Source organism: Ictidomys tridecemlineatus, chromosome 3 (assembly GCF_052094955.1).
Source record: "Ictidomys tridecemlineatus isolate mIctTri1 chromosome 3, mIctTri1.hap1, whole genome shotgun sequence".
Classification (NCBI taxonomy): Eukaryota; Metazoa; Chordata; class Mammalia; order Rodentia; family Sciuridae; genus Ictidomys; species Ictidomys tridecemlineatus.
This window is the reverse complement of record NC_135479.1, coordinates 49,713,816-49,739,130: the sequence shown is the minus strand read 5'-3', so window position 1 is coordinate 49,739,130 and position 25,315 is coordinate 49,713,816. Positions and strand designations below refer to the sequence as shown.

Sequence of the window (25,315 nt, the reverse complement as noted above, 5' to 3'; positions counted from 1 at the left end):
AAAAGGGAAAATCTAGGGCAATGAAGGGGCTGGACTTTCAGGACCGGTTCTGCTTTTTAATGAATGACCCATCAGTATTTGGGCTCATCCTTTCTTGTGACATTCCTGCTTCTTTTCTCCTAATAATAGGTCTTCTTCTGCCTTCCCTTGTCTTGCCGTGAGAGCTTGGCACTTCCCTGTACTGTTCCTCTGTATTGTCTCCTAGTAACCAGTCTAAAGTCTAACATCTTCCATATATTCCTCAATTGTAGTGCCCTGTCTACTCAATATGCTGCTTTGCCATGTGCTCACTTGAGGAATGCAGTTCAGAATAGGGTTGAGGCAGGGGAATTCATACCCTATAGTACCTGTCGGGGCCCCATTTGAACCTTAGATTGACAGGGGCTGATAGACACAAATTTAATATTCTAATAAGTAGTATATATGAAAAATGACAACACCCGCCCCCAAATAGTGAGACCTGGGAAAAGGGGAGTGAGAAGGAAAGCCATACATTGAGAGCATTGATCCTTTCCCAATTCATTCGTTCCTGGTGATAAAACAAACTCTGGGGAAGAGGTGTCCATCAAACCTAGAAAGACAGTCTCTGGGAAGAGGAAAAAGCATTAATCCTTCCGTAAACAAATCCTTTTCAGATACCAACCACTGACCCTAGGGCCTCCATCAGGTCCAGTAAGATAAGTCCCAGAGACTGACTGCTGACCCTAGACTCCCTCCCATTTTGCCCAATAAAACAGAACCTAAATTCCTGAGTGCCCAAGTTGACATACTCATTAATTAATTCACCTTTCAGTATAACCTGAAAGGGTAAAGTTTCTAAGCTGCAAAGCCTGAGTTAAAATGTAAAGGACCAGGCATTGTAAAGCTGCTTCTAAACTGCAAAGCCTGAGTTAAAATGTAAAGGACCAGGTATTGTTAAGTTCCTATGCTACACTCAAAACCTGAAATTCCTGTAGCTGTTAAGACAATTCCTGGGACTGCCCAGTAGATATTCCCCCTGACCATTTAGTTGTTAAATAACCTGGACCCTGTGCAGTTTGGCACGTAGGCATTCAGGGCCCAAACCAATCAGTTTGAATATACCCCCCCTCCTTAGGACTGACCTATCACCCCCGCCTGACCTGTTCCCGCCAATGAATGGACTAATCATGTTTGAGAGTTGTTGTTCAATTTTCCCGTGCCTCATAATGATTTGCTCTGATGTATGCAAAGCCCCCGCCCTCCCCAAAAAGTGTACTTAAGCACTGCTCAACCCCTGCTCGGGGTTCTTGGCCACTCTCTCTTTTTGAGTGAGCCTGGAGCCCCAGCACGCTGGATTGGATCCTCAATAAACCCCCTTTTGCTGTTGCATGAGTCGGTCTCTTGGTGGTCTCTTCCTCCGACGTTCACCGGACCCTTACAAACCTACATAAGCCTAGTCCCTTCCTTTGTTCTGGGGCTCATTTTCCATCAGGAAACTGGGTTCATTCCTGTAGGTGTAGTCCCGTTCCTGAATAAAGGCTGACATGATCTGTGAAGTTTGCATCCAACCTAGACTCTTGTTCTAACAATAAGGAGCTGAATATATTGTATTAGTAGGAACACAATAATGATTTTTTTTAAAGTATTAATCATTTCATTATCATAGTGACAAGACAAATGGTTTTTCATGTCATCATTACACTCATGCTAGAGATAACAATACTTTCTGTTTTATAGATGCTACTTGATCTTTTTTTTTAATATTTATTTTTTAGGTGTAGATGGTCACAACACAATGCCTTTATTTTTATGTGGTGTTGAGGATCGAACCTGGGTCCCGCCCGTGCTAGGCGAGTGCTTTTACCCCTGAGCCACAATCCCAGCCCCTACTTGATCTTTTTTAAACACATTACTTATTATGCTTGGAATAAATGAGCATGCTTAATAAGATTTAAAAAATTATAAAACATTCCAAGATTTTTAATTAACAAAAATACCTACTCTTATACAGTTTACATACCACTTTCAATGTTAGGAATAGAAACAATGAAATTATTTCTTGATATTTAACAATAACAATACTAACTTCCCAAGACATGCACTACAATCATATGATAGATTCTGTCATCGATATGATGGTCTTGGCATCTTAATATATTATGTTCACATTTTAAATTAAGTCCTGTTTACTATAATAAAAACAGATGAAGGGCTGGGGATAATAGCTCAATTGGTAAGAGTGTTTGCCTTGCATACACAAGGCCCTGGGTTCAATCCCCAGCAACAATCAACCAAACAGATGAAGACAGTGAACAAGATGATCATAAAAAAAAAGAAATACAAATAACCAGTAATGTTTTTTATCAAGCCCATTTGTAATGAAAAAAACACAAATTTTAAAAAATGAAGGGCTGGGGTTGTGGCTCAGAGGTAGAGCTCTCGCCTAGCATGCATGAGGAACTGGGTTCGATTCTCAGCACCACATAAATGTAAAATAAAGATATTGTGTCCACTTAAACCTAAAAAACAAATATTAAAAAAATGATACAACATTCTTCAGTTATACAGACAAAGATTAAATATGAAGGAAAAATAAAAGATAATACCTACAGTTGACCAGGGATATACTGATAGGCATGGTCACACATACTCTACAGCTTTTTTGAAGAACAATATGGTAATATTTACCAAAACTCTAAAAATGTTTAAGCCCTTTGGATCAGTCACTCAACTTCTGAAAACTTTCTTTTTAAATTTTTAAAAAAATTTTTAGTTGGGCTGGGGATGTGGCTCAAGCGGTAGCGCGCTCGCCTGGCATGCGTGTGGCCCGGGTTCGATCCTCAGCACCACATACCAACAAAGATGTTGTGTCTGCCGAGAACTGAAAAATAAATATTAAAAATTCTGTCTCTATCTCTCTCTCCCTCCTCTCTCACTCTCTCTTTAACAAAAAAAAAAAATTTTAGTTGTAGTTGGACACAATACCTTTATTTTATTTATTTATTTTCATGAGGTGCTGAGGATCGAACCCAGGGCCTCACATGTGCTAGCTGAGCACTGTACCGCTGAGCCACAACCCCAGCCCCTCTAAAGAGTTTCTTAAAGACATAATTAAGCATGTGCCTCAAAATGTACTAGGACATTCACTGCACCACTTACAGTAATATAATGCAGACAATCAAAAATGCCTAACAACAGAAAATAAGTTCATTATGGCACATCTTTCTTATGCCAAGCAGTGGGCTTCATCTCAATGCCATAATCCCAAACCTCCTTTAGCTTTTTCCTTTCCAACAGAGTCTACTTCTAACAGAGGCCAAAAGAATGTCAGATGCTAGCTTTCTCTATGACCAAATCTGAGTTGATGGAAAATGAGGGGAAATCGTTTGGAGGCTAAGAGGAGAAAACTTCCACACCCATGAAATAAATGTTACAGGAAAAATGGTCTTTCGTGCCTTGTAGATGCAATTTTAGGAAGATATAAGACTAGAAGTTATAGCATTATGCTGGAGAGTGGGATGAGCCTAAGGCAAAATCAATAAATTGAGGCCAAAAATAAAAAATCCTTAGAACCGCTAAAAGTTTATATAACAGAGGTATTATGAACAGTTTTTAAAAATGTATAAAACAGTATTTCCCATTAAAAAAAAAGTTAACATGGGTTCAATGGCCAAAAAAAGTCTGGAAAGATAACTCAGAGTTAAAGAGTAATTTATCTCTGAAAGATGGGATCCAAATGTTTCCTTATTCCATATTTGCACTATTTTTTTTTCTATAAGGAACATGTAAAATTCTGCCAGCCTTTTTCCATCAATTCAATGCAGTTTCTGACTGGAAGAGGTAAGTAATCGTATTGTACTAGAAGTCTGTTTTTTTTTTTTTAAATATTTATTTCCTTTAGTTTTTTGCGGACCCAACATCTTTGTTTGTATGTGGTGCTGGGGATCGAACCCCGGCTGCATGCATGCCAGGCGAGCATGCTACTGCTTGAGCCACATCCCCAGCCCCCAGAAGTCTGTTTTTTTAGTAGTAAAAGTTTTCAGTTTTTAAAAAAATTGTTTTGTGAAATAAAATTTGATACCATCGGGCATTGATATTTTTTTCTGTGAATATGGAAGATTACAATTTTAAGTTCCCTTTATTATGTAGGGAATCTTGTCATGACTTTGTGCCATTTTGGATTGGAATTTCTTCTATGAAGCAAAAACAGTCCCCAAATAAAGGATTTTTCATGGGAACAGCAGATGATATTAAATCATTAAAGCTGGGAATAGTAAACTGCCTCTAGGTTGGTATGAATCATCTTGGGATGAAACATCCTTGTGTCTAGATCCGCTGGATTTCCTAAGAACTGCAAAAAAAAAAAAATGGGGTTCATATATTTTGCTTTCCTCAGATGCCCATTATTTTTCTTCCTCTCCATCCAGGAACAAACGTGTTTCTTTATAAACTTGGCCTATATCCAAGTTTAATGGAGATATATCAAATTCAAGCCGCTGCAATTCAAATCTCAGTCCAACACCAATAGCTTTATGAAGATTTCCTTCAGCACCCAATTCCTATAAAACACATCTAGCTGAGTCCATTCAGCCTTAAAGCTTTTGATTGTTTCCCATTCTTTGTTGGTAAACTTTCTTTTCATAATATGAAAGAATTCTGGAATTGAACCTCAGCCTGGAAAACTAGTCTTCATTATATCAATTCCAACTTGTAGCTCAGGTTCCCTAGTAAGCTCTGCATAATCCTCTTGATGAGAGGTGTTAAAGTTGAAATTAGGGTAAGGATTCAACGAGTCCTTTATAAGGACTGGATTTCCTTTTGCAGTTCTTTGCAAGCAGATATGGTGCTTGAGGGATATTCAATTTCTCTGCAGCTAATTTCCTTATCATCAGACCACCAGCCATAGCTGTCTTAGTGTCCAGGGCAAAGACAAACTGGCCGATGTGCTCCTTCTCGGGCCGGAGAATTGCCTTTCACTCAGGGAGATCAGTTGTTAGTTCTTTTCAGGCCTAGGACTGATTGGGTGAGGCTTCCCCACACTGTGGAAGGCAATTTGCTTTATTCAAAGTCCTCCAAGTTAAACATTAGTCTCCTCCAAAATCACTTTCACAGAAACATCCAGAGTAATATTTGATCGACACCTACATCTGAAGACATACCCTCTCAAACCCTATGATCACAAGTACTATTCTCATCTTCATCCTTGATTTACAAGGAAACCAAGGCAGAGAGAGATGTTAGATAACTTCCCTAGAGTCCCACAGGAAGTTTACCAACAAAGAATGGGAAACAATCACAACCTAGAGGCAGTTTACTATTCTCAGCTTTAATGATTTAATATCATTAAACAAACAAACAAACAAACAAAAAATGGTGGAGATGGGACTCAGCTCCTTGCAAACTCTGCTGGACAAATAGCTCAGTTGGACAAATAGCCTGCTGTCATTGAAGACCTGGAAATGCATCCAATGTAGAGATTCCTGGAACTTGTCATTGCCCACTAAGGGGCCAAGAAGATAAATTTGTCAAAAACCATAGGTTTCTACTCCTTTTGTGACCCTGAAATATATTGTTTTTAATTTCCTGTGGCACCCACCAAATTCCAAGAAGCTCTAATTTTCTTTAACCAGTAGTATATAGCCAACTGGTAAAACAGCTATTTTCAGAATCTGTATTTTGCCCTACATATAATTGTCTGCTCTCATCTATTTTACCCATCTGACAAAAATGACTTTGATGTGGGAAATGGGTCCATGTTTCCTGTAGGAAATACTTGGGGTGATCCTAGTACTCCCGCCTTGAGGTTAACCACTCCCCTGGAAAACTAATAGAACCCCCAGTCCCTCCAGAGGAAATGTCATGTCTCCACCATTACACCCCTGCTTGCAGAAACATGGACTTTTAGAGGATGTTTTCATTGCAGAGGGCAGTTACTATTTGCTATTTTGTATAACAAAAGGGGATTAAATTTGGCCAGGGCATCTTTGAAATAGTGTGGATGAAGGAAAGCTTGGCTGTGTGGGTGGTATATGTAATGTTTGCATGTTCTGATGAGTGTGTGTGTCCTCATGTGAGGGGCAGTCAAGTGGCAGAATATAATGGACATGTCCCGATTGCCCCATTCCCCAGCACACTAAATGGTAGCAGAAATAGCCATGTTTGTAACGGACCTTTTCTCCCTAGCCCTAGCAGACAGGTCATGGAGGAGATGTTAGCAGGGACCATTTCCTGGGAATAACAGAGGAAGGCCGGCTGCAGGATTACAAGGGACAGGTGAGTGTAATTCAACCCAAAGGGTGACACCTACATCTGAAGACACACCCTCGACTTCCTGAGCCGGGACAATGCCCAAGTCACTACAAAATGTAGTGATCCATGGATCGGTCAGAGCCTCTTGCTTCAAGATGGAAGGCGTGGGTCATTCAGAGTGGCTCCTCACACTAGCCTACCCTGCGAATTTTGGATTTGCCAGCCTCCATAATAATTTGAGCCAATTCCTTAAAATCAATCTCTCTCTCTCTCTCTCTCTCTCTCTCTCTCTCTCTCTCTCTCTCTGTACATCATATTGATACTGCTTCTCTGGAGAATCCTGAGAGATACAGGGTTGTCATTAGAATTAGATGAGCCCCTGGACATAACACTTTTCAAACAGGGCATGGTTGGGGGCCATGCTAAGAGACTTCAGTATTCACACATCTGGTTGAACTTCAAAGATACCTGTGCTCTCTTGCTCTTTGAACACAACCCAAAGCTATTGAAAATGCCCTTCTACCTTCAGCAAGGCAGCAAGAGACACTTGGGTCTCCCTGCAAGTCAGACATTCAGAGGTGGCACAGCAGGAAGTTGGAGGCTGCCTTCAATGACTCTTGGTGTTGCAATCCCAACAACTGTGGCACCTCCATCTGGGAGCTACAACTTGAAGGACAGCTCCTTGGACAGATCCTGAGATAGTAGTCTCCAACTGCAGCTTCCTGGTGGTGTGGCTCAGAGCTTCTTCTAGATTAGAACTGTGATGTGCAGTGCAAGGCAAAAGAAGCAAATAGTTTGATCTCTCTATGCTTCTGAGAGACTTCTATGAGGCCTTCAGTCATGTTGAGAAGAAACAAAGTCTAAGATAAATATGGCCTCCTGTCCTTAAGATAGCTGAGGAATCAAATTCAGATGCAAGTTTTGAATCTGCCACATTTAGCAGAAAACATAAAACACTGTGTGGACACAGGAAACTGATCTGGAATCCATCTAAAGCAGCAATTCATTATGTATAGCTTTCTTGTCTTTGGAAGTGAACAGAGTCTTGGCTGTAGGGTCCTGAGAGGCCTTAGGATCTTATACAGTTAGCAGCAGAAAGTAGCTACAGTTATCTGGATCTTAAGTAAAAACATCCTTTTCAAAGTATGAGTCTCCTTTTCCGTTATGGGGCAAGAGCTGGCATACAAAAATTCGGGGACATTCTCATCCCCTTAGGAGGATCCTGATAGAATCAACCAAATTTATGGAACTTGTTAACAGTGTGGCCTGAGCATGAAGATCAGTGGGTCCAGAAAGTGGCATCTCTCTGGCTCATGCTTGTGAGGCAGCTGGGACTAATATCACATGTGTGAACCCCTCCCTTTCCAATTTGTTTTATGCTTATGCACTAACCTTATTAAATTCTCTGTAGGGATAGTTGTGGGTGGTTGAGCTATGCTGACCTCTCTCACCCATCCAGTGAGCAGAGAAGCCAAGAGATTGTACCTACTTTTTATTGCTGCTGTAGTCCCTCCCAGCCACCCCAACATGGTTTCAATTTGTGCAGTTTGTTACCCAAGGTCAAATGTATCCCAAGAATATTAAATGGAAAATTTCATAAATAAACAATTCCTAAGTTTTAAATTGTGTGTCATTCTGAGTAGCATGATGCAATCTCTCGCCGTCCTGCTCTGTACAGTCTGGGAAGTGAATCATCCCTGTTTTGTGTGCGTACAGGATGCTGCATATGCTGCTGCCTGTTAGTCACTCAGTAGCTGTCTGGGTTATCAGACCAACTGTCATAGTGTCATAGTTCTTGGGTTCAAGTAACTCCTTTTCCTTAATGGCTCCAATGTGCAAGAGTAGTGATGCTAAGAATTCAGATATGCCCAAGAGAAGCCACAAAGAGCTTCCTTTAAGAAAAAGGCCAAGTACAATAAGATATTGTGAGAAAGAGGGACACATTCATTTAACTATCTACACACACATATATTCTATTTTATTATTGATCATTGTAGTTCCCCCCCCTGCCCACTTTGTGCTAGGGATTGAACCTAGGGGCTTAACCACTGAGTGACATCCTTAGTCCTTTTTATTTTTCATTTTGAGACAGGGTCTTGCTAAGTTGTTTAGGGCCTCAGTTAGTTGCGGAGGCTGGTTTTGAATTTGGGATCCTCCTGCCTCAGCCTCCCAAGCCACTAAGATTACAGGTGTGCACCACTGAACTCAGCTATTGTTAATCTCTTTTGTACCTAATTTATAAATTAACTCTATCACAGATAATTATGTATAGGAAAAATATAATTATAAGCTTCAGTACTATCCACAGATTCAGGCTTCCACTTGGGGGTCTTGGAATGTATCCCCTGAAGAAAAGGGGGGACTACTATACTAACTGTATGCTTGACACTGATCTGAGCACCTACATGTATTATCCCCTGACACTCTTAGAACAACCCTCAAGGTCAGGGACACCATGTAAGAGATCCCTCCACCCAGAGGGACCCGCCCCGCACTGTGCAGTTGATGGGAAGGGAACAGGGTAGAGACTCAAATGTGTTGGCTGACTGGGGAAGATCAACTTGTGGTTCTGAATCTTGGGCAGGGGTAATGTGAGTGAAGTTTTTCTCTCATGAGTCAAAGGCAACATTTGTATAAATGTCACAATACCAATGGGTTCAATTCCTTTTTTTCCCCTTGCTTCATAAACTATTATTTTTCAATTTTTTTATTTGTCCTTTTTAGTTACACATGACAGTAGAATGTATTCTGACATATCATACATACATGGAGTATACTTCCCATTCTTTGATTGCACATGATGTGGAATTTCACATATTCATATATGAACATAAGAAAGTTATGTCTAATTCATTCTTCCATTCTACTGTCTTTCCCATTCCCACTGCCCCTTCCTTCCACCCTGCCTTGCTGTCCAATCCAGTGAACCTCTACTCCTTTGGTTTTTTGAGGTTTCCTTATTTCACTAATCATGATAATCTCCCGTTCCATTCATTTACTGGCAAATGCCATAATTTCATTCTTCTTTATAGCTGAGTAATATTCCAGTGGATTCAATTCTAAGATCACCATTCACTGGAGTCATGGGTGGTCTATTAACTTGGAGATGATTAGTAAGGTGGACTCTTGCATCACATGGATAATGTGATGGTCAGGGAGGGAATTAAGGGAGATATCTAGAGAAAGTTCCTTTACCACTTACCTATTAATAAGTTCCCCATGTGCCAGGCAGTATACTAGGCACCGGGAAGGAATTGATGAGCACATTAGACATGGCTCCTTCCCTCAGGAAGCTTACTGTTTAATGGAAGGAGATGAGCAATGAAGCAGCAGGGATGATGCTATGTCTGATGGGCAAGAGGGAAACAGGGTGCTTCAGGAGCACAGGGCAGTGTGGTACCTAAACCCAGTGGAAGGGCATGGCATCACTTTCTACAGGAGGACATCTCTCAGCTAAAACCTAGACTCCATCCCCCGCCCCCAACCAGGCCACCTTCTTTATCTTTCCTGGCTCTAGGAATACATCTAGACTTCAGACACAACATTTGAACCAAGATCAAAGCCAAGTCCAACATGATAATGGGAGGTGCCCACAGTCTTGCCTCCCTTTATTTTTCTTACTAAGTCACACAGATAACCTTGACTGCTCTGTTACCTGGCCAGCTGCATGTTTTCCTCTGAAGGATGGAACCCAAGCTGTGGCCTTGGGCCATTCCTAGGTACTGATAAAGTTGTCTAGATTAAACAATGAGAGAGCCATCACGTAGAAACTATCCCTGCTCTTGAATTTCCATGAACTCTATGACCCAACCCTCTTTCATGGATCTGCCTGCATAAAACATGTCCTTTCTTGATATTCATCTAATACCTTCTACAATAAATGCTTTAGATAAGATCACCCTGGCGTTTAGTGCTTTTTTTTTTTCCCCTTTGGAAACCCAACTGGCTCTATCTTGGGATGGTTTGGGATGGTCCCTGGCAGCAATTCCCCTGTCATTACTTTAGGTGAAACTCCAGCTCTGAGTTTGGCTGGATAGAATAACTGAGAAATAAATCTTTCCCTCTCCTATTCACAGGTCATTCACACTCTCCAAGCACACATGTCCATTTTACCATTGTCTCAAGTCAGAGGCCAACAGCCCCATGACCTCCCTACTCCTGTGTGCATCTGGATGGGACAAGGAGTGCTCTGGGCTTGGCTGCTGGGGCCACAAGGCCAAGCACTTCAAGATCTGCAGGAATCTCGCCAGCTTCAGAGGAACATTCCCTGAGATGCTGTTATCCCACCTGGACAGTAGGCTGTGAAAGTTAAAGGAGGTAGTCCGGGGGCCTGTGAGGCATCTCAGGGCAGGAATGTCCATCAGGGGGCATCATCCATCCCTTTATAGCTGGATGGCAACTCAAACGATAACTTATTAATGATGAAGAAACTTAGACCCAAAGAAGCATCAGGCAGAGCCAGGACTCAATTGCGAACTCTCAAGACTTCAGTTGTTGAGCTTGTCAGAGACTCCCTAAGTCTCCCCCCCACTTCTCCCAGAGTTCCACAATCAGATGAGGATGAATCTCCTTCAAAGCTCGGTAGAGCTGGTCTTTGCAGGCCCAGTCCCAGGACCGGCTGAAGCTAAAGAGCTTGCGCATCTGGCCCGGCTTGGTGGTCTCTGCCCGTACCTTCTCATACTGTTCTTCGCTCAGCACCTGTCCATGCAGCTTGTCCAAGACAGGGTCCACAGATGTCACTCGGGCCACCAGCTGTTCCCGATGCCGGTCCACAAAGTGCAGTGAGCCCAAGGCATCTGGGGAGAAAAGGTGAGGCTGGCAATGAGCAAGGAAAGGCTCCCACCATAAGCTCTACTCCTGATCCCACAGTTCTGGCTCTTGTCACTTATCTCATCTGCATCTCTGGCTTCATATTCCCTCTGGAAAGGCATTGGACATCATCAAGGCACCTTAGCCCTTCCTCATGACAGCATCTAGCCTGTCATTCTGATGGAGTGGGGAGGAAGGATTCATGATGGGTCATTATGGCAGAGGGTAGGGGTGCTAGGGCCTCCATGGGCAGAAGCAAGGCAGATGGGGAGGAACTCTGCCCTGGGCATGCACCACTCTTCAGTCAGATCCCTGGTGAGGCTTGCAATGAGAAGTTCCCCTCCTTTCTCTTGTCCCTTCCCTCCAAGACAAGACAGTACACCCTAGGACTATACCTGGCTCCTGTGGTCTCTGACAGCTGTTACTGACCTTTGGTGACTGGAGGGATCGGAGTGGCTGCAGGTCTGAGGTCTCCTGGAGGAAAAGAGAGATGTAGAAGCATTCGTAATGGTTATAAATATGTATGACACACCTTAAGACTCCCACCCACTTCTGAGATTCTTTGATTCTGAGAACAAGCTTCAGACCAATTGGGGTAGAATCTGGAATAAGTCCTGGAGGGCTTTTAGGGATTATTTAGATGAATCCCTTCCTTAGGCAGATAGGGAAACTGAGACTCAGAGGGGGATAATCATGGACTAATAAAGAGAGAAATTATCTGAATGAGCAATAGCAATTTCTCCCTCAATATCTCAGACTCAAGGTTTTATCTTGTCTTGGCTGGCACTGAATCTGTGATGGAGAACTAGCCAAGTCCCTTGCCAGATAGCTTAAACTATTTGACATCTTATTCTGAGCAAAAACACTCTCTTTGTACTTGTTTGATCTTCCATGCACACAGACCGAATATGTGTGTTCTGAATTAGGATGTCAGAATCAAGAACAAGCAAAACCTTTGCACATGGGAATAATGAGTGAATTTTAATAGGAAAGTCAGCAGCAGAGGCAGCAGCAAAACAGCAGCAAATGAAGTGGCTTAAATAATTAATTCCATAGAGGGGAAGGGGTAGTTCTCAGCAGTTTACGTGAATGAGGTCTGAGAGTTTGAGCAGACCCTAAATTCAGGGGACCCAAAGGGTAGGGAAGTGAGCACAAGGACCCAGGCTGTGGTACTGGGGGCACTGGGTCCATTTGTATGCTGTGGTAGGTTTTAGGGGATGGTGTTCCTCCTACTCAATTTTGACTCAGAAATCTTTGAGTCAATCCTGACTCATACACAAACTGGAGCATCTATTGAGAAAGGTGACAGGGAGACCCAGGATTAAAAACCAAAGTATAAGAAGAATGATAGAGGGAACTGGAGATGTTTAGCTTGCATAAGGGTAGACATGAGGAGGCCATGAATTCAGTCTTCCAGTATCTGAAGACATTTTCCTGGGGAGGGAGGTAGACTTCTGTGAGCTTCAAGGGACGGAAGTAAGATAGGAGAAAGAGGTTGGCTTAACATGAGTAAGAAGAAGAATATTGCTACTATTTATTAAGGATCACTGCTTGAGGCACGGGCAGACATCATTTTATTTAGTCTTTCCAACAATCCTACCTGTTGGTCATTTTGATCCTCATTTTACAGATGAAGAACCCCAGGCTCAAACAAGTTCAGTAATTTCCCAAGGTTATCTAGCAAGTAAATGCTGGGGTGGGATTCAAACCAGGTCTGAGGCTGGGGCTGGTTGTTTCTCCCGCTGTGGTTGTACCCAAGCCAAGGCTGAGTCCAGCCCATCCCCTTTCCACCATGCTGTGGAGCCTGTGTGTCAGTCCAGGTGGTGCCATCACCATTGTTTGACAGCTGACAAGGGCTGGTTGTCCCGAAAAGTACTGATTATGGGATTTTGGTTTTGGGGGACGTTGGTGCTGGGCTAAGAAACTATAAGTTTTCTTTACCCCTGAAAGTTCATTATTTGATTTTCTCTTGTCTATTTTGAAAATACTGACTGATCTTAGTCTATATAATGTTGGTGCAAGGTTGGCAAAAGTGGTTTAATCCATCAATGGCAGAACCATCTAGTGCTTTCTCTCTCATTTCATATCCAAGCTATCATGAGGAACTCTGTCAAAAGCTTGATGGAGGTCAAAATCTACTGATTCAAAAGCAGGGTAGAGCCCAGTATAGAGGCACGTGACTGCAATCCCAGTGACTCCTGAGGCTGAGACAGGAGGGTTGCAAGTAGGAGGCTAGCTTCAGCAGATCCTAACCAACTTAGCAAGATCCTGTCTCAAAATAAAAAATAAAAAAGGACTGAGAATGTGGCTTAGTAGTATATTGCCTTTGGGTTCAATCCCAGCATCAAAATCAAACAAACAAACATAGAAATAAACACTGCCCCCCCCCAGTGTGGAGATACAACAGTACACTGGAGAGAAAATGGGGCTTAACTAATCTCCAGGATATATAAATAACTCAAAAAAAAATCCCTCCAAAACAACCAATCAATAAATGAGCTAAGGAGCTGAAAAAACATTTCTCAGAAGATATACAATTGATCAACAAATACATGAAAAAATGTTTAACATCTCTAGTAACTAGAGAAATAAAAATCAAAACTACTCAAAGATTTCATTTCACACCAATCAGAAGAGCAGTTATCAAGAATACAAACAACAGTAAGTGTTGGTGAGGATGTAGGGGAAAGGCACACTCATACATTGCTGATGGGACTGCAAATTGTTGCAACCAATAAGGAAAGCATTATGGAGAATCCTTGGAAAAGAGAAGCTATATAACAGATAATATAACTGGAATTCAAGTTATGTAACAGATGATATAACTGGAATTTAAGAGATAGCTATCTCACTCCTTGGTTTATACCCAAAGGACTTAAAAATCAGCATACTATAGTAACACAGCCACATCAATGTTTATAGCAGCTCAATTCAAAATAGCTAAACTGTGGAACCAACCTAGATGCCCTTCAGTAGATGAATGGGTTAAGAAACTATGGTGTATATACACAATGGAATATTATTCAACATTAAAAGAGAATAAAATTATGGCATTTTGCAGGTAAATGGATGGAGTTGAAGAATATCATGCTAATCGAAGAAAGCCAATCCCATAAAACCAAAGGCTGAATGTTCTCTCTGATAAATGGAAGCTGATACATAATTCGGGGGGCATGAAAAAATGGAGGAACTTTAGATAGGGCAAAGGGAAGTGAGAGAAGGGGAGGTGGCATGGGAGCAGTAAAGATGGTGGAATTAGATGGACATCATTACCCTAGGTATATGTATCACTGCACATATGGTGTGATGCTACATTGTGTACAACCAGAGAAATGAAAAGCTGTGCTGCAATTGCATACAATGAATCAAAATGCATTCTGCTGTCATGTATACCTAATTGGAATAAATAAATCAATTAATTAAAAAAAAGAGAAAATGGGTGCTTAAAGTTATATGGACTTGAGTTTAAATTCCAGTTATATCATCTGTTACATAACTTGAAAAAGCCAGATAACTTCTCTGGGCTATTCTCCTTAATGAATTATGAACTCCCCCTTTCCCCAATACACTGATCTTCTTTCCCCCACTTCTGAGCTGTCTAGACTTGTCCTGGTTTTACCTGGTTTCAGCTGGGCCTTCCACACTACAGTTCCACCTTTCTTGTTTTTGATTTGCAGCCTGATCCCTGACCCCAAGTGGCCAATGTAGAACTCAGAGAAGAGCTGAGGTTCTCTGGGGCTCCGATAGCAGAGCTCCAGTTCCTGAGGAGACAAAGAGTTGCCATGTGAGAAGCCACTGTTCATCTTGCATGTGAGGTCTTTCCTTACCTGATACCTTCCTGGCCCGGCCCAACCCCATTAAGGATACTGATTATCTCTTTTACTGCAATCATTCTCGGTGGGGAATCACTCCGAATGACCCACGCCTTCCTTCCTGAAGCAAGAGGCTCTGATGGATCACTACATTTCATAGTGAATTGAGTGATGTCCCAGTTCAGGAAGTTGAGGGTGTGTCTTCAGATGTGGGCGTGTCACCCATGGGGTTGACTTACACTCATCTATTCCTTTGTGATACTACCCCTTTGCCCTGTTTGGGATAGAATGTTCCATGAAACGCCCTTTGTGTGTTTCCTTCTCTTGCTTTGTCCTTCCTTCCTTCCTTCCTTCCTTCCTTCCTTCCTTCCTTCCTTCCTTCCTTCCTTCCCTCCCTCCCTCCCTCCCTCCCTCCCTCCTTCCTTCCTTCTTTCCTTCCTTCCTTTCTTCCTTCAGTACTGGGGATTAAACCCAGGGGCACTCTATCAATGATCTACACCCCAAGTCCTTTTTTTTTTTTTTTTTAAGAAATTTTAGTATTTATTTTTCAGTTTTCGGCGGACACAACATCTTTGTATGTGGTGCTGAGGATCGAACCTGGGCCGCACGCATGTCAGGCGAGCACGCTACCACTATGAGCCACATCCCCAGCCCCCCCAGCCCTTTTTAAAAACCATTTTATTGTGAACTTGCAATCCTCCATAACCTTGGGATTATAAGCATGGATAACCTTGGGATTATAAGCATGTACCACTATGCCTGGATATAACTGCTTTCTTTAGATTGCCCTTCTAGAGATAAGATTTATTGAGATGCTCAATCATAGAATTCTCCTGCTTCCTGACAATATCCAATCTAAAGTAAATCTGTGTCCTTAGAAATTTCCTCAAATTATTCAACTGAGGCCGAGATGCTATGTTAGTTTCTTTCATTCTTTTCTTTTTTTTTTAAGTTGTCAATGGACCTTTTATTTTATTTATTTATATGTGGTGCTGAGGATTGAACCCAGTACCTCACACATGCCAGGCAAGCACTCTACCACTGAGCCACAACCCCAGCCCATATGGTAGTTTTTTTTTTTTTGAAGTAGAATATTTTATTGTTTTATTATTATTATTATTTTAGATAGAGATATTTACATGCCATAAAAATCACTCTTTTTAAGTGAGCAATTCAGTGATTTTGGGTACATTCACTAGGTTTTTTTTGTTTTGTTTTGTTTTATTTATTTATTTATTTATTTATTTATTGTTGGTCGTTCAAAACATTACATCTTTCTTGATATATCATATTTCACGGTTTGATTCAAAAGGGTTATGAACTCCCATTTTTACCCCGTATACAGATTGCTGAATCACATCAGTTACATCAATTACATTTCCATTGATTTACATATTGCCATTCTAGTGTCTGATGAATTCTGCTCTCTATCCTATCCTCTTCTATCCCCCATCCCCTCCCCTCCCCTCCCCTCTTCTCTCTCAACCCCCTCTACTGTAAAACATTTCTTCCACTTGTATTATTCTTCCCTTACCCCTCACTTCCACTTGTATGTAATTTTGTATAACCCTGAGTATCACCTTCCCTTTCCATGCAATTTCCCTTCTCTCTCCCTTTCCCTCCCCCCTCTCGTCCCTATTTAATGTTAATCTTCTTCTCCTGCTCTTCATCCCTACTGGTAGTTTCTTTTCAACATTCTTTTACTGAAATGCTCTATGATTTCCCATGGTGTGTATTCTCCTGCTGCAATAAGTAATAAACCCAGAGAGTTTGATTACAGGTGTGTTCCTGGTGCATTTTGGCTGGAAGGCATTGATACCCTGTAGTCCAAATACTTCCCAGTGCCCTCAAGTTGAACCCCATCATTCTCCCCATCCTGAATGTGATCCTTCCTCCCTTAACTTTCTTTCTTTCAGTCTTTGAAGCATTCTTACTCACCCTGAATCCCACTTGTTTTCTGCCCAATCTCAATTTACCTAGTCCCTGGGAGAGCCCTGAGACTTGCCCCCATACACTCTTCTAAATATGACTTCTGACTCACTGAGGGGGAAATATCCGGATTGCTCACCTTGGGGATGATTTCCAGCTTCCTTGAAGCAGACACAGTATAGCGGGATCCCAGGTAAAGGGGGGTCACTGGGGGTGGCTTATGTATTCGCACAAATTGGAACTTCTTTTCTTCATCATCTATGGCCTGAGGGATATACAGAAAATTGGGTAAGGGAGATCTGCCCTACAGAATCTGGTCTGAATATGGTGAGAATGGTGTGTGGGTATGTCAGTGGGTTTGTGTTGGGGACCACACCACCTCTGCCTCCCTGTTCTGCAGAGTATTGTCACTAGATAGCCCCAAGCTTGGCCTCTGCTCTGTTCAGGGTAGAAAAGAGGTCATTGTGAGAGAAGAAGGGAGAATAGAGAAAGGAGACAGTTTGGCTCTCCTTTTGACTCTTAGAAACAGGTTGCAAAAGGTTATCAAGAGGTGAGTAGTGGAGCAGTGAACCAGGTTGGGGGGACTTGAGTGTCAGAAGGCTAGTCCACCCTGAGCAGAGGATAAGATTATTCCTCATCAAGAGTCCCATCCTTATTCCCAGTTGAGGATCCCTCTAGGAGTCTCTCTGGCTGCATCTCGTGGTCAAGGTCAGCCCACCCTGGCCCTGTCTTTTTGGTTCTTAGCCTCACCTTCTGAATGGAGCAGTCACTAGGGATCAGGTAGAGGTGGAAGGAGGTGATCTCCTTGGGATGGAGTTGATGGTACAGCAGTGTGGTGGAGGTGATAGGGATGAAGCACAGGGCGGTGGGGATCATTCTCAGCAAGATTCCCATCGGGGAGAAGCTGGGATCCTCCAGGACTGCATAGTGTGGCTCCACCCTGCTTGGCTTCTCCAGGAGCATCCCTTCCTCTTTAAAGTGGGCCACATGGAACAGGGAGATGTCCACAGGCCCCTCTGTCAAAGAACGGATTTGAGAGGTGTGGATTCAGTATCCTCACGAGGTCAGGCATGGCCGGGGTAGAAGGATATCGGGGTTTTGGCTCAGAGATCATCCTCGGGAAAACCTAAAGCCCGTGGTCTGAATGTTTGGGTCCTCCAAAATTCACATGTTTAGGTCCTAACCCCCAAGGTGATGGCACCAGAAGTATTTGGGAGGTGAGGAGGTCATGAAAGTAGAACCTTCATGAATAGAATTAGCGAGACCCCAGGGACCCCCTCTATCCTGGGAAGACACAACTAGAAGATGCTATCCAATGAAGAAGAGGGCCCTTGCTAGACACTGAATCTAAGTGCACCTTGATCTTGGACTTCTTAGCCTCCAGATCTGTGAGAAACAAATTTGTTTTTTATACACTATTGAGTGTATAATATTTTACTAGAGCAGCCCAAATGGACCAAGACACCCAGAAAAGGGAAGAGGGCCATGTCTGGGCAGTGGGGGAGGTGGCTTCAGTGGCCATGGGCAATACTGTCTCTAGGGTGAGAGTACCACAGGAACCCCAACTACTGAGCTTCTAAAACTCAGACACAGGTCTAGCTCCTGGCCCTGGAGATGGAACGGATACTGAAACTATGGTTTCCTGTGCTGGTGTGGATTCTGTAACTCTGAATGTTGAGTGTTTTTGTTGTTGTTGTTGTTGATGATGATGATGATGACGACGACCTAGAACCACTCCTAACAGCCTACGACTCAGAAGACAACAGGCATTTCAAATAAGATGGAAGTGATCTGTTCCATACAAACAGCTGTTTGCCATTTAATTCATGACTTGAGTTTAACCTGTAATGAATTAACCCACAACTTAAGTGCGTATTTCAAAGAAGAAATTTACATAATATATCACTCTTCTGTGGAGTGATGCTGGCAGGTTTGACTCTAGGCAGCAGAGAGCAAAAAGGAGGATGTGGTGGTGGGAAATGGAGTGACCAAGGGCAGCCTACCTTGTTTATCTGTTTGGCTATCATTCAGACTATTATTTTTGGGGCCGGGTGTAGAAGTGCATGCCTGTAATCCCAGGGGCTCAGAAGGCAGAGACAAAGGATCATGATTTTAAAGCCAGCCTCAGAAATGGCGAGGTGCTAAGCAACTCAGACCCTGTCTCTAAATAAAAATACAAAATAGGGCTGGGGATATGGCTCTGTGGTTGAGGGTCCCTGAGTTCAATCCCTGGTCACCTCTCCCCACAAAGACACACACACACACACAACAACAACAACAACAACAAAACCTCAACTATTTTGGGAAGAACCCCTTTCTTTACTGTTGGGTGGGTATTGGCAGGAGATAAACTGAGACTTCCACCCAGGAAGCAGCTACTCCTTGGCAGCTATGACACAAGTATGTGACCAAGACTTAAAAGGGTGATCCTAATCAGGACCTAGAGTCTAGAGGGGTGAATTTCAGATGAAGAGATGGCTGGGAATAATTTTGGCAGTTGCAGTGGGATCAAGAATCCAATGGTCCTATGGCAGGAGGATCCCACAGGGACTGTGACTGCAGTAGATATTGCTTTATATTTTCTTGGTGTGACCTTGGCTATGTCCTTGGTTTCTTACCATCATTGGTTCACTGACTTTTCCCACCTCTTAGACTTGTCACATAACCTTTTGTTAAAAATATGGCTTCTCAAGGGCTGGGGATGTGGCTCAAGCGGTAGCGCGCTCGCCTGGCATGCGTGTGGCCCGGGTTCGATCCTCAGCACCACATACCAACAAAGATTTGTGTCCGCCGAGAACTAAAAAATAAATATTAAAAATTCTCTCTCTCTCTCTCTCTCTCTCTCTCTCTCTCTCCTCTCTCCTCTCTCTTTAAAAAAAAAAGAATATGGCTACTCAAGAATATTCTAATATATTCCTTTACTTCCTAAACAAATCAGAATGTTTCTTTGATTGTAACCTCTGACCAGTTTACCAGGTAGGGATATTGAAGCCATAGAGACAACTCAAGCGATGAAGGCTGGGCATGGGAGAGACACTGGCTTAGAGATCAAGAGTTCGGGCTCCATCCCTATGTTGTCTAGCAACCACTGCAATGCAGGTGGCATCTGGGCAGCAAGCCATCCATCTAGCTGGACAAGGTCCTTAGTGTGGCAACAATCAGAACATTACCGAGTGATATTAATTCTGGACAGGGCCATGAGGACCATTACTTAGGACCATGCACTTATTAATTGCATTTTTGGATGAAAAATAATGTCATAGTGGTGGACCTCTTAAAAAAAATTCAAGAATTCACCTACGAATTTCAGCAATCAAGCAACACAGTTATTATGATCATTGTTCCCTTTTCTGTTACAGCTGTTCCTTGCAGCAACACTTTTTCCACATAGCCATCCTAGTCCAGGTAGCTTTTTCTCCTGCTTTTTCTCCCTCTGGTTTAAATTGTTGCAAGCATCTGTGGATCTTTCTCATAACCACAGCATGGGATCCCTGCCAGTGGATGCCTCTCTCTGTAATTCTCCATCTGCATCTGGTTGCAGTGTTTGCTTCCAAGTTTCCACCATGATGAATAGTACTGCAGTGCACACATCTCTGCAGAGAGCTTTTCTATTTCCTTTGGGTAATTGACTTGGAATCAATCAGTACCAAAGGATGAGAAAAGGATATGAAAACATATGGCCTTCCCCTGGTCTCCCAAATTGCTTTTCTAAGGGGTGGTACTGCTTGCTTGGCACTGTCATCAGTGACACTAGGTGAATGGGCTCACCTGGACCTCCACAGTACCAAAATGTCTGTAATCCTGGGAAGGAAGCCCTTTTCCCATAGCCAGCCACAGCCCTAGTGACAAATTCTGACATTCTGACCATAGTCTGTGGCACTTACAGATGCTCTAATTTTGACTGAATTCTGGAAGATGCTCTGACTCTCCAACTTACTTTCTTGCTACAGTATCCTGAGAAGTTTTCTGGAATGCATAACTTTCAGTGCTAAGATCAAGAAGATCTTGGGCCATCTAAGATGATTTGGTCAATTCTCTTTAACACATATTTTGTCCCTTCCACAGACTATAGCAGAATTACCTTCTCCCAACTTCCTGACAACAGTGTATTTGTCTGATAGACTGGAGGGAGAAGATTGTGGTTTGAAGGGGAAGAAGCTTGAGGGATGACTGGGGCAAGTATCATTGGCAGGAAGACCAAGGCCTTCAGTCTGGAGCTGCCTTTGGTTGGTCTCATTAGACATATTCAGAATAAGCCATCAGAGGTAAGAGTGTTTCTGTGGCAAGGCCTGGGGCCCAGGCCTTCTATTTACTTATGGATGCTCCATGCATGTAGTTGGGAACTGGGACACATAAACACTGCAGTGCTGGAGCTTGTGGTCCAACAAGGAAGATAGACAGTAAATAGATCACTGTCTAAAGGATCACAAGTGCTCTGTCAGGCGAAGCACCATGGCAGCCTCCTTTTCCCCAGCCTCATGCCCAGCCTCATGTCTTGGTCACTGCTGTTCCCATTCTCTAGGTGGATCTTACTTCTTTGGGACCTGCCCTTGGGCCTGTGACCTGATGCCACCCTGGCCCTGTCCTTTGCTGAGAGTTGTCCACACCTTCCAGACTCAGGTGAGCTGTTGACTTTTCTGCTCAAAGAGGGACAATGGAATTCATACATGAAGACTGTCCATCAGAGCGGTTAAATGATAAGGATTGCCTGACTTGACTCCTAGCAATGCAGCTCAGAGCAAACTACAAAACATCCCCATACGCCATCTGAAAAGTGCAACCAAGAATGGCCCACCTCCTATTGTGGTTATGAAGATTGTGAGTTTGTATCTTAGGGTAGCAGGGGCTTCCTTATTATCATGGAAATGCAACTTGACCAACTATATCATCACTCGACTCTTGTGGTTCTTTCCTCAAACAACTTGGCTCAGTCCTCATGGGAACCCTTGGGGTCTGGGAAGGAAAAAGTAGTAAGATCTTTTGAAGATGCATGTTGCTGAACCTGAGTAGATCAGGGGCTCTCTACTGCTGTACAATCAGAAGGTATTGGTCCCAGAGAGCCAATATGGGTCCCAGCAATATAATCTGGGTGAGCTCCTTGGATGGGTGGATAAAAGGAGTGAGTATAGAAAAATGAGGGAATTTGCCTTGCCAGAGGGCAGGCCATGTGGAGAACAGGGGTCTGTGTGCCCTGTTTATTTCATTTATTTATTTTGTTGGTACAAGGGATGAAACCCAGGGGTGCTTTACCACTGAGGCGCATCTCTAGCATTTTTATTTTTTGAGACATGGCTTTGTTAAATTGCTGAGGGTGGCTTTGAACTCGTAATCCTCCTGCCTCAACCTCTTGAGCTGCTGAGATTACAGGCATGCACCTCCGTAATCTTATCTCTTGGAGCATGTTATATACACTTTTTCTCTGTTCTATTTCTGATAATTTCAGTAACTGAAGCATTTAAAGGGCTTATCTGGTACCTGGGGGTTCCTCTGGCTCTTACTTGTGGTTGTTAATGATAATGACATTTTTTTTTTTTTACCATGAGGCTATAGTATTTGGCACTTTATTTGTAGGAAGTCTTTGGAGGTGAATGAGGACAGAAGACTTTATAACTACTGTCTTCTATTAGGAAGTCCCTCTTCCATGACTCCAGCTCTCCAGTGGAACTGGGCAACTCTGTCTTCTCCCTGCCTACAGGGTTGTAATGGCTTACCATTGTTGATAGGCTCTGGCTACTAAATATTCCCTGTTAGTTCACTTTGCCTTACTTTGACATAATTGTGTCTTTAAAATCTCCTTGAAAATCTCAACTGAGCATCTCACCTGTCTCTTCCTGGAACCCTGAGTGGTACAATCTCTGTCCACAAGCCCCTGCCCTAGAGCTGCATCCAGTAGGTGTTCGAGGAGTAAAGAACACTTAACATTAATATGCTAGTTAATATTGTGATTGAGGATTGATAATTTTTTATTTAGGGAAACTTTCAGGTAAGCTTAGGTAAAAATAATTATAGCTGGGGTTGTGGCTCAGTGGTAGAGTGCTCACCTAGCATGCATGAGGCACTGGGTTCGATCCTCAGCACCACATAAATGTAAAATAAAGAGATTGTGTCCATCTAAAACTAAAAAATAAATATTAAAAAATATTTATAGGGGCTGGGGTTGTGGCTCAGCGGTAGAGCACTAGCTTAGCATGTGTGAGGCCCTGGGTTCGATCCTCAGCACCATATAAAAATAAATAAAATAAACGTATGTGTCCAACTACAACTGAAAAAAAATAAAAAAAAAACAATTCTTAAAAAATAATAATTATAAGGCTGAGAGACATATACTTAAAAAAAAAATATATATATATATATATATATATATATATATAATAAGAATGGAATGAGGGAAAACTTCAGTCTCTGCCTCTGTAACCTTACTCTCTGCCTTACTTAGGAAGACACAAGCTCCTTTCTCATTATCCATTATTCTATATTCTCAGTCCCATTGTTACCACCCTCCTCCTTAACCTGCCCTCATTTACCTTGGAGGGCCACAAAGTGAGGCAGGTACACAGCGGCCACAGCTCCCTGTTCAGCTTTGATGTCAAACAGAGGCCCTGCCACCATCCAGCTCTGCGGTGGGATAGTGTTGCCCAGGAACTGGTCCCACGCACAGAACTCAATCTCGATGGTCACCGCCCTTCTCACCACAAAGGTGAGACCTGTGTTGGACCAGCAGTAGGAGCCAGCCATGGGGAAATGAACTCTAGGAAGAAGAGGGAGATGATACTAAATGACACAAACTCCTCAAACACCTACTGGAAGCAGCCCTGGGGCAGGGGCTTGTGGACAGAGCGGAGCAGCTATAACCTCAGACTGTAAATAGGAATAATAGCAAGACCCATCTCCTAGGGCTGTGAGTGATGAGTCATTTTAATATACGTCAGTGTAGAGGCCTGGGAGCCCTTAGCTATTTCTATTACCATGAAAACCATGATGAAATGAGCAAGTGTTCTTATTATTAAAGGACCTACCCACCAGTAGTTAATAGCAATCTACATACTGATATTAACTATAACCCTTGGAGCTAAAAACAGTGTTTTTCTCTTGGTTCTCCAGGTGGCACATGGTCGGGCTGACAGATGCCACATTCTGTGAATGCGAGTTGGGAGTGACAGTATCTCCCATTGGAGAGAGTGATTTGACAGTGTTTGGTGAGTGGTAATGTGTTATATAAGAGATCATGATTTTGATTATAGGCATTTATGACTCATGAGACTACAAAGGCTTGGAGAGCAGGGTTACCATATTCATCTTAGGGTTCCCCCCTACCAGTAGGTAATTATCACATAGTATAGCTATTAATACAATGGAAGCACATAGATTAAAAGAGAGTTAAGGGCCATAACCAAATATAACGAGCAGATCTTGTTTGGATCACCGGCAAGCAGGCATTTTAGATAACCGAGCCAATTAGAATACAGTCTGGGTGTTAGATGATATAAGCTCATGTCAGCTTTGTTAGATGTCATAATGGCATGGCAGTTATAGAAGAAAAGGTATTTTTATTTTCTGGGTATGCCAAATGAAATACTTAAGGATAAAATAACCCAATGTCTTGAATTTAAAATATTGTAACAGGGGGCTGTGGTTGTAGCTCAGTGGTAGGTAGATTGCTTGCCTAGCATGTGTGAGGCCCTGGGTTCGATTCTTAGCACCAGATAGAAATAAATAAATAAAGGTCCATCAACAACTAATAAGATTGCTTTGCATGCACAAGGCCCTGGGTTCAATCCCCAGCACCACCACCAAAAAAAAAAAAAAAGCAACTAATAAGAATATTTAAAAAATAAAGTATTGTAACAATAATGAAAAAGGATAAAAGAGAATAAATGAATTTGGCAAAATGGTGGCTGAAATTGGGTAACGGGATGTGGAAGTTCCTTGTACTATTTTTGTGTATGGTTGAAACTTTTCATAATAAAACATCTTTTTTTTCCCCATAATAAAAAACACAAAGCCAGGATCTTAGTCCTGTCCCTTCCTGCTGATTTGGTAAGGGGAGAGTTCCCAGGGGGAATGGGGAAGAGAAGGCCAGCCTGAGACAGGCAGAGACCCCTCACTCACCGGTACAAGCTCTTCTCTTTGTCTACCATCTCAGTAGCCACAGGCCCTGTGGGGCCCCAGAAGTTATCTTCAGTCCCCAGAGGCTCCATGTGCAAGTCCTCAGCAGAGGCATGAGAAGACAGATGGAAGGGTTCCACTTGTGCTACTTGTGGGGAGCTTTCCTCTGGAATAGGCAGGACAGTGGTCAGCTGTATGTTCTCTTGTCTGTTCTCCCCAGCGCCCTACAGCAGGCTTTCCTGGGGCTGTCTGCTATCTGAGAATATCCCCCCATTGACCCTTGACCCAGCCTCTGTCCACCTCCCATTTCCCACTGGGTCAGATGTGTCACTCTGCTGGGCGAGATAGGGCACGCCTGTAATCCCAGCAGCTCAGGAGGCTGAGATAGGAGGATCACAAGTTCAAAACCAGCCTCAGCAACAATTAGGTGCTAAGCAACTCAGTGAGAC

At 42.8% G+C, this 25,315-nt stretch overlaps 1 protein-coding gene and 1 pseudogene across 1 annotated transcript in view; both read right to left on the bottom strand.

Annotated features, from left to right (window-relative positions):
- Positions 1-4,119: 4,119 nt before the first annotated feature.
- LOC144375642 (L-aminoadipate-semialdehyde dehydrogenase-phosphopantetheinyl transferase pseudogene) lies at positions 4,120-5,162 on the bottom strand (annotated as a pseudogene).
- A 3,739-nt stretch (positions 5,163-8,901) lies between these two features.
- Positions 8,902-25,315, bottom strand: part of Nlrp1 (NLR family pyrin domain containing 1) — a 43,215-nt gene continuing 26,801 nt past the window's right edge. Inside the window, exons 11-17 of the mRNA XM_021734618.3 lie at positions 24,870-25,032; positions 23,285-23,508; positions 17,511-17,776; positions 16,900-17,025; positions 14,639-14,780; positions 11,449-11,493; positions 8,902-11,006 (exon numbers count right to left, since the gene is read on the bottom strand). Coding sequence (XP_021590293.2) covers positions 10,714-11,006; positions 11,449-11,493; positions 14,639-14,780; positions 16,900-17,025; positions 17,511-17,776; positions 23,285-23,508; positions 24,870-25,032 — 1,259 coding nt within the window. The 3' untranslated portion in view covers positions 8,902-10,713. The remainder of the gene's footprint in view (positions 11,007-11,448; positions 11,494-14,638; positions 14,781-16,899; positions 17,026-17,510; positions 17,777-23,284; positions 23,509-24,869; positions 25,033-25,315) is intronic.